The sequence below is a fragment of the Lipotes vexillifer genome, unplaced genomic scaffold, assembly GCF_000442215.2.
Source record: "Lipotes vexillifer unplaced genomic scaffold, Lipotes_vexillifer_v1.1 scaffold1347, whole genome shotgun sequence".
Taxonomy (NCBI): Eukaryota; Metazoa; Chordata; class Mammalia; order Artiodactyla; family Lipotidae; genus Lipotes; species Lipotes vexillifer.
Window position 1 is genome coordinate 694,400 of NW_006796201.1, and position 9,204 is coordinate 703,603.

The 9,204-nt window shown below is 59.2% G+C and overlaps 1 protein-coding gene across 1 annotated transcript; it reads right to left on the reverse strand.

Annotated features, from left to right (window-relative positions):
- Positions 1-4,964: 4,964 nt before the first annotated feature.
- ZNF319 (zinc finger protein 319) lies at positions 4,965-6,804 on the reverse strand. The gene has a single exon (XM_007468300.1). It carries the CDS (start codon positions 6,745-6,747, stop codon positions 4,990-4,992), a length of 1,758 nt encoding a protein of 585 aa, XP_007468362.1. The 5' UTR covers positions 6,748-6,804; the 3' UTR covers positions 4,965-4,989.
- Between the last annotated feature and the right edge of the window lie 2,400 nt (positions 6,805-9,204).

Genomic DNA, 9,204 nt, shown 5'->3' on the forward strand with positions numbered 1-9,204 from the left:
AAGGCCCGGGCCTTCCTGCCAGAATCTGCAAAAATCAATAGCGGCCAAGGCTTTTCCTGGAGGGCATGACCTCAAGGAACAAAGAAAGCACCTTGAGGATGGGATGTGGAGCTTATCACAGGCGAGCCTGGCCCAGGCGCAGAGGCCTTGGGCAAATTTCCAAGGCCTGAGCAGTCCATGGTCCTGTCTGGGGCCTGCTCTGGAGGAGGGATGAGGCTGGTGACTGGGAGGTCTGGTGGAGGCTCTCTATGGAGCTGCCTGTGCACAGATGGCAGGACAGAAAACGGAGGCTCCAGTCCCTCAAGGAGCTGAGAGCAGGCCCGAGGGCTGGCTGCCCCCTCTGCCTGCTGGTGAAGAGCTTTCCTGCTTCCATGGCCAGCCCTGGTGCCAGCACCAGTCCCGGCCATTGTTCCCAGCTTCCTGGCCCGCAAAGAGTGGGTTGGAGCCAGAGCCCCGGGCTTCAGTGGCTGAAGCTGGAGGTCTGTGGGTTCAGAGCCCAGGCGGTCCCACCCCACCGCCTATCCCCCTACCTAGCCAGACCCCACAATGCCAGGCCTCTCTCATCACTGAGCATACAGCTTTGGGAAGCCCCTGGACTTCTCAAGGATCAGCACAAAACACATCCTCAGGTCTGCCCTGCCCATGCCATGGAGGTGGTATGAGGCTCAGACCAGCTGGTGGATGGGAAAGGTCTTGTGTAGCAGGGTGGGCGTGGGAGAGCCCTGACACTCAGGTAGGAGAGCTAGGCTGGCTCCCTTCTGCCTCTGACCTCCCAGTGCTCTGCTTTCCTGAGTGGCCACTATGTGGCAAACACTCCACTTAGGTCATTTCATGGGACCCTCACCCTAAGCCCAGAAGACAGCATTAATGGCTCCATTTCACAGATGAGGAAAATGAGGCCCAGAGAGGTCCAAAAACCTTCCCAAAGCTTTGGTGCTGATGAGTGGCAGAGGCGGGACTCCAGCCCGGCCTGACCGTTGTGCTCTTAACTATGACAGCACAGCACTGCCACAGGGGTTCATGAGCATAGGCTCCACCCTTGGAGAGCAGGGTCCTCTCCCACTGCCCACCTGGGGGGCCGAGCACAGAGCCAGCCACACAGTGGGAGTCTGACAGAGCCGTCAAGATGATGGGCTCCCTAGGGAAGTTGTCTTTGGTGGCCCAGCTTGCTCTGGCAATGACTTCGAGGACCCAGGAAAAGGGACCCCCACCCCACCCAGCAGTGCCTCTTTCCCCAGGAAGGGGAAATTATTAACTCCAGAGTGTGAATTTATGTCAGCCTCTCGCTCTCGCTCCTCTGGCCCTCATCCACATGTCACCCCTCACCCCAAGGTACCACCCTCTTCCCATCCTGTCAGTGGTTGGGGCAAAGGGGATGATTACCCGGAGGTTAAAGGTGATAGTGCTAGTTTGTAGCCCTAGCCATAGCGCCTGAAGTTCCCCCATGAAAATTCCATGCTCTAAGAGACGGAGCCTCACATCAGCTATGGGACACAGGAAGCGGTGGGGTTCCTGGGCAGGTAGGTGGGAGAGGTACCTGTGTGTGTGGCCAGGTACAGTGTGTGGCTGCTTAAGCCAGTCTGCGCTGTTTCTGTCACTTACAATCAACAGAAACCAGAATGAGACAGGTGGGGAGCAGACTGGAGGCCGAGAGAGGCAGGAAGGGGAATAGGGGCCACAGGTTGATCCGGTTACCTTCCCAGAATCAGAGCGACAGGTCTCTAAGGACCCTTAGAGATCAGAGGTCAAGACCTATGCTTCAGATGGAATCAAGGCCCCAAGAGGAACAGAGCCTGCCTGGGATCACTTGTTATCAAAGGTCTAAGACCTGAGCCTCAACACGCAGGCCCCCCAGGCCAGGGCTCCATTCACGGCCCTGGTTTTGGCCCAGGTGGGAGCCCCACTGCTTTGTGAGGGGAGGCAAGGTGGGGACAAAAGAAGAAAAAGTCATTGCACCCTCCATGTGGGCTCATCCAGGGCTCCTCTGGCCCCTGGCACACGCAGAACACCACCCGTTCAGGAAGAGCAACCCGAAGCTATAAAGCACCCAATACGTGCCAGTGCTTTCCAGGGGTCTCTGCGAGGTGGGTGGGTTTTGCCTAAGGTCACTGGACTACAAAGGAAGCCAGGATTCAAGCCGGGCACAGGGACAAGGGGTCCTGCGCGTCCTCGCTGAGAGGTGGACGCTTGCACACGGCTTCTCAAGGGCAGAGTCCTCCTGTGGCCACATGCAGAGGGAGTAAGAGGATCATGGGGTCCTGGTCACATCCGGGGTCCCCCCTGGCCTCTCCACTAAGACTTGTGCAGCCAGTTTTGAGCTCTCTGCGGCGTGGGTAGCTCCTTGTCCTCTTTCTGCCCTCACCTCCACCCCTACCTTCAGGGCAGGGGTCCCTCCTGACCACCCTCCACTGGCTCTCAGCCCTGGGGGCAGTTGCTTCTACCTTCCTCTCCCCACCTCCACCCTTGCCTTTGAGAAACAGAAGCCTGAGTTGCAGTTGGCCCACTGCGGGACAGGACAGGGGACAGAAGAGGGGTGCAGGAAGTCTGAGATGGAGGCGGCTGGGCTGGACATGCAGATGGATCACCGTGCAACAGGGTGAGTAGGAGTGGGGTGAGAGCATGTGATGCTCGGGGGCGGCGCCTGTAGGCTGCTCCAGGCAGACCCTGATTTTCCACTGGGGCTAAACAAGCTCTCCTGCTTACCAGGCCCAGTGCCCAGCTTCTGACCATCCATGAGCTGCCGGTCCCTCACAGATTAGCTCCCTTTACAGGGGCTGCAGTTAAACCCCAAGGATGTCAAGAGGTCACAGCCCAAGGATCCCAAGTGTCCCGCAGTTGGTACCGTCAGCATTGTCACAGCTTCCCCACCAGGGCCGCCGTATGCGATTCCACTTAATTCTCACAAGAACCAAGCAAGGCAAGGGTTAACCTCCCCATTTTATAGATGAGGCAACTGAGTCCCAAAGAGGTTAAGTGACTTGCCCAAAGTCACACAAACAGAATGTTCAAAACATTCAAACCCAGCCTTATGTCCCAATCCCAAGCCTGCCACCCTGGCCTGCACACCTCACTCCCTCTCCACGTCCCAACATTCCCCTCTGAAGAATGACCAGAACAAACTGTGCTTTGGTCTGTGAAGGTCAATGTCTTTACTTCTAAAGCATACATTGGACTCACTATATATTAACATCAAAAGGGCTATCTAAAATGGAGTCATTCTTTTTAAAAATCCAAATTCTCACATTTTTATATAAGATCCAAAATGACATGAAATTAAACTATACAATGTTATGAACAGTATAACAACTGCTTTTAGAAAGCAAAATGAAAGAAAAACATTAGCAGTTGGGACTGTTGTCAGCCTGGGTTCCACGTCTTTTGAGGCATTGTGACTAAAGCCAGCACCAAGGGGAAGGACCAGCCCCTCTCTACGGGCACAGGAAGGGAACCTAGGCAGAGGAGGGGGATGAGGGCTTTTCAGACTTCTGAAGGTGAGAGTGGGACAAGACAGGTCTCCCTGCTCCTCTGGGATCTTGGGGTGGGCACTGATTAAAGTCTCCTTTTAAGACCCAGGGAAAGGGGCTGGGAGAGGGTGGGGCAGAGCTGGGTTCAAAAGAATCATTTTGATAGTAAAGGTCTTCTGGCTTTCCCGAGGACAGTCCCGGCCATCAAGCAATACCAATCGACTCCATCTACCTACCGGTTTCCTTAACAACCCTCTTCCCCTGCCCACTCCTTATCCTGGACACCCTCGGCTCCATGAGCCCAGTGGGCAGCCAGAGACCTAGGGGGGCCCTAGGAGGACCCGAAGGAGAACACTCTGGCCTTGGAAGCAGCTGGATGTTGTCCGGAGCATCTTGGTAGAGCAACACCCCTGAAGTACCGGCCAGCAACCAGCCTGATGGGGGAGGGTGCGCACGGGCTGGCAGGGCACTGTGGGCTCAGAGGCGTTCCCGTGGTCCTTTCACCTCCCCTACCCTGGGTACCCAGGCATGGTCTTGGCCCTGAAGCAGGGCTGGGGCGAGCTGATTAGGGCCATGCCCTTGAGGCTTTGGTTCACACAATTCAAAGGGGTGACACTTGTTCCCATCCACTGGGAAGATCACGGGCTTGGCCCTGCTTCCTCCCAGGCACAAGGTGATCTAACAATCCCCTCTTTCACATCAGTAGTTCTGTTGGGCTGAGTGCACATTCCCCACCAGTGCCTGGAACCATGCCGCAAAGGTGGGAGGGGCACTTCCAAAACAGTGGGATTAGCCCTGGGTGCAAAGGCTGCCTTTCCTCCTTTCCCTGTGGACAGCACTGTCCCTGGCTGAGTCACAGGAGAACTTCTCTGCCTCCTCCCTTCTGGCTGGGCCAATTGTTCTCCAAGCAGACTGAGCCCACAGGTGTGCAGCACCCCTGTATGTCTCGCCTGCCAGAAACCTGGAGGATGCATCGCCCCTGGCTGAAGCTGACGGAGAGGCCGGTGGCTCACAGTTTGCCCTCCTGGTCCCAGGACTACACCACGGAGCTGACCCTCTCCCTCAAACAGCAACCTGAAGGGGGATGCCCTACACCCAGCTTACCTCTGGAGTCCAGCCCTTCTCCCAGGCCCTACCGTGACCCTTCTCTTTCCTAACCTATCTGATTTCTGATTAGGCTGAAAGGTCTGGGAAGGTTGGGCTAGCACCACCCCCTCGTTGGGGTGGAGAGAGGCCATTTGACTTCCAGCCTGGTTCCAGGCCCCCAGAGACAAGGGAGGCTGAGGTCTCTCAAGAAAGCGAATCCTGTAATGGGAAAGAGGTCTGTGGGGTCAGGACCAGCCACAGCAATCTGCTGCCCCCGCCACCCCCCCAGGCCTGTACCGGGAGTGCCAGGCACCCACACCCTCCACCTGCCCAGCACCCTTCTGTCCTCACGCCCAGGGCCTCCCTCAGAACACCAAGCCGGGTGCAGGGATGGGTGCGAGGAGGCTGGGCCAGGCCTGGTGGGGGCCGCGGCGGGGACTCAGGGCAGGCAGGCGGCTACCTGGTAGGCGCCCTCGGCCGCAGCGGCGGCGGCGCTGTGCTGCGCGCTGTGCTCCTGCAGCAGGGCCACGTCCAGGAAGCGCTCACCGCACCACACGCACTTGAACTGCTGCTCCCGGGCGTGCACGCCCTGGTGCTTGTTGAGGTGCTCACGCTGCTTGAAGGCCTTGTCGCAGTTGGGGCACTTGTAGGGTTTCTCGCCCGTGTGCACCCTCCGGTGCCGCTGCAGGTCAGAGGCGTACTTGAAGCGCTTCTCGCAGTCCGGGCACTTGAGCGGCTTCTCGCGGGCCGGGTCGCAGCGGTGCTGCACAAACTCGGAGGACGAGAAGAAGCGGCGCTCACACAGGGTGCAGCGCAGAGGCTTCTCGGCGGCCGAGCAGTGGGCCAGCTGGTGCTTCTGCAGAGCCGACGCCCGCTTGTAGGCCTTGTTGCACACCGGGCACTTGAAGGGCCGCTCAGCCGCGCCCGGCAGGCACTTGTGCCGCAGCAGCTCAGCCGACTGGTCGAAGCCCTTCTGGCACACGGGGCACTTGAAGAGGGTCTCGAGGGTGTGCACGTGCTGGTGGTAAAGCAGGTGGCTGGGCTGCCCGAAGCCCTTCTCGCACAGGCCGCACTTGAAGGGCTCCTCGGTCTTGTGAGTGCGCCGGTGCCGCATCAGCGCATACTGCTGCTTGAAGCCCATGGGGCACAGGTCGCACTTGAAGGGCCGCTCGGCGCTGTGCGTGCGCTCGTGCTGCCGCAGGTCCGACGGCCGCTTGAAGGCCTTCTGGCACTCGCTGCAGCGGAAGGGCCGCTCCCCGCTGGGCGTGCACGGGTGCTGCAGCAGCTCGGATGACTCTTTGAAGTGCAGCTCGCACACATTGCAGCGGAACAGGTGGTGCTCCCCCGAGTGCGCGTACATGTGGCGCACCAGGTGCGAGCGGTGCTTGAAGGTCTTCTCGCAAACTGCGCACTTGTACGGCCGCTCTGAGCTGTGCGTGCGCTTGTGGTGCACCAGGTGGGACGACTGGCTGAAGCTCTTGTCGCACAGTGTGCACTTGTAGGGCTTCTCACCCGTGTGGATGCGCTCGTGCCGCGAGAGCTCCGACAGGTGCTTGAAGGGCTTCTGGCAGATGGGGCAGCTGTAGGGCTTGTCGGCTTGTTCTGCAGGGGCTACGGCGGGCGGAGGGGGTGCTGGGGGCAGCGAAGGGGCGGCCGTGGCCGCAGGCTCAGCTGCCTCGGCAGGCTTGTAGGTCTTCTCGCAGATGGAACATTTCACGAGGCCCCCAGTGCCGCTGTGCGCGCTGTGGTGCTGCGCCAGCGACGTGAGCAGCGAGAAGCCCATCTTGCAGACGCCACAGACAAAAGGCTTCTGTTCGGCCTGCACGCACTGGTGCTCCAGCAGGTCGGTAGCCTGGTGGAAGATCTTGAGACACTGCGTGCACTGGAACGAGCGGTCGTGGCCTGCCAGGCACTGGTGCTCATGCGGGCTGGACAGGTGCGCCAGGTCGTGACCGCACACGCCGCACTTGGGGCCCGGCTCGCCTGCTGGCTGCAGGGGCGCGTGCTGCGGGGGCTGCAGGCCCGGGTCAGGCTGTAGAAGGATGCCATAGACGGCACAGCCCAGGGGGTTCTCAGCTGTGCCTGGGGTCAGTGTGTGCTCGGCCAGGGCCGGCGGTGGTTCTGCGTGGTGTTGAGGCTGCGGTGGCTGCGGCTGCTGCGGCTGTGTCTGCGGCGGCTGCTGCCAGCTTTCCGACATGCTTGGGAAGATGAAACAGGGTTTGGAGAGTAATGGCTTCAGTTTCCCCGCTTAAGGTGACCCACACCAGAGACAGAAGCTGCCCAGGATCAGGTATGGATGAGGACCTCAGACAAGGCACAGAGAGGGGCTAGTCAGGCGGCCCAAGTCATTAACTAAGACAGACTACAAGGCTCTGCCTACAGGACGGGGGTCTTCGAGGCAGGGTGCCAGCAATGGCAGGGAAGCTCTGCCCTCCCTGATGATTGGTTCTGTAGAGAAGAAAGAAATCGTGAGCTTGAGGCAGGGACATGCAGCTGCTCCCGGGGCCTCTCCCTGATCTGCCTGCACTCGCCACATTGACATAAACCACATCAGGGAAGCGAGAGGGGCTCAGAGCTGGGAGATCTGCTCCCTTCACATGCTACCAAAGAAGTCTGCTGGCGGCTCAGCTCCTCCAGCAAAGGGGACGGTGGCTGTCTCCATGCCCAACCCACATTCAGTTCCCCATCCCTGGGCCAGGCATCCCAACCTCCCGGCTCACTGTCAACCCTCTTCAATTAGCTGTCTCACGGGTGACAGTCTGGGGTGATCTGTCCACAACACAGAGAAGTCACAAGTAATGCTCTTGCTCCAAAGAAAGAAGGAGGTGACCAGATAGGGCCCTGGCATCCAAAACAAGAATTTTAGTAACATAACTTTATTTTTTGCAAAACACTTCTTACTTGGAAGCCCAGTACCTAAGATAGATAAAAGCAGAAAGGCTCTGGTTGAGGCCTCCCTGTAGGCCTGCCAGCTTCTCTCCTGTTGCTGAATCTCAACCCAGGACACAACTGCTTATAAGAACAGACTGTGGGTCTAAGAGGCCAGGCCTCCCAGACCTGAGGGCCCCACAGCAAACGGCCTCAGTCAGTCAATATCTAAAACAACTGCATGAAACTGAGGACCATCTCAGAAACCTTCTCCCATCAGGGGCTGGCCCATACCCCTCTCAACTACCCCCCAGGCCCTCCCCCCGACCATGTGCCTGTTCTCTCTTCACATAAGTGGGATGGCTTTGCAGGGACCTGAGCCAGTGCATGATGGGGGTTAGATGGCGGGTCCAGAGACCCACGCAGCCTAGATGTCTACATAGCAGAAGTTCCCTAGTCCAGTCATCTCCCAGAGCACCAAAACAAGTCCTAAATCCTCTCCATCTGACAGTGTCAAGGCCTGTAGGAAAATGCAAGCAATTTCGAGTTTGCCCCTTCAATGTGGGAAGTGGCATGCTAACCACAGAGCGTTCATCCCTATCACCTTTCCGGAGAGAACCCTGTTCCCTTGCTCCAAGTCTGTAACATTTTGGATAATCAGTGGAAAGTAGAGACCACCCAGCTCAGGCAAATCTCTAACTCACCACTTTGTGGCAGCATAAGGTAATGACAGCGAGAGGGAAGAACTTTTAGAATCAGACGCAACCCACTTTCAGGTTCCCAGCTCTTCTGTCTCTAACATTGAAAAGTTTCTAAGTTTTCTCCCGATGAAAAGAGAAGGGGATGCCTTTAGAGGCCAGCCTGGCCTCTAACTGCCAAAGAAACATAAGAGTCAGGCTAAAAGCTGTCAACCTCAGCATCTTTCTGGGAAGAGAAGTAAAGAAGCCGCTGCTCTGGGTGGAGGCAGCAGGTTGCATGAGTGAGCAGGTACTGAAGCCTCCCCAGGAAAGAGGGAAGCAGAACTACTCTGAGCGAGGTCTAGGTCAGGCTGCACCAACCCAACTGTTTTTTTTTTTTTTTTTTTTCCGGCATGAATAGCTGCCACACAGGGTCCACGGTCCTAGGCCCCCAGCTCAGCTGCCCACCTTGGCCCCCCTCCAGGAAGGTGCGGCCAGAGGCTCCTCTGATCACTCAGCAAAGAGGATGAGCGACTAGGGTGAGGGCAGCAAGCGGAGGCCCCCACCTGAGCCCCACCCCAGCCCTTCCTCTTCCCTGGGAAACCGAATGAAAGCCGATCACCTCCCTGCCGGCAATGCCCGCCGGCCCAGCTGGGCTGCCTCCTGTCAGCCCTCGCCGGGAGTGGACAGGCCGCTGCGGCCCGAGGGCCGGCCCCGCGGGCCACTGGGCCCGAAAAAGGCCCCAGGGCTGCAGGCTTGGCCCGGGAGCCAGCTGCGCGTCGAGGTCGGCCTGGGCCGCCCAGGAGCTCAGGAGGCCGCCGGGTCGGGCTGGAGGGAGTGGAGGGGCGGCCAGGCCGGCTGGGGAAAGGGTGCGGCGGGCGCGGGAGTGGCGCCCAGCCGCGGCCCCGGGCGCCCAGCCGCTCACCTGCTCCAGGCCGCCCGCGGGGTCAGGCTCAGGGCGAGTGGCGACCAGCTGCTCTCTCAGCCGCCCCTTTATTCCGACTCCATCCGCGGCAGCGCGGCCTACGCGCTCTGCCAATCCCCGGCCTCGCGTAGCGGCGGCGTCCGGCTCGGGGGCGGGAACGGGCTAGCGGCGGCCGGAACCGAGG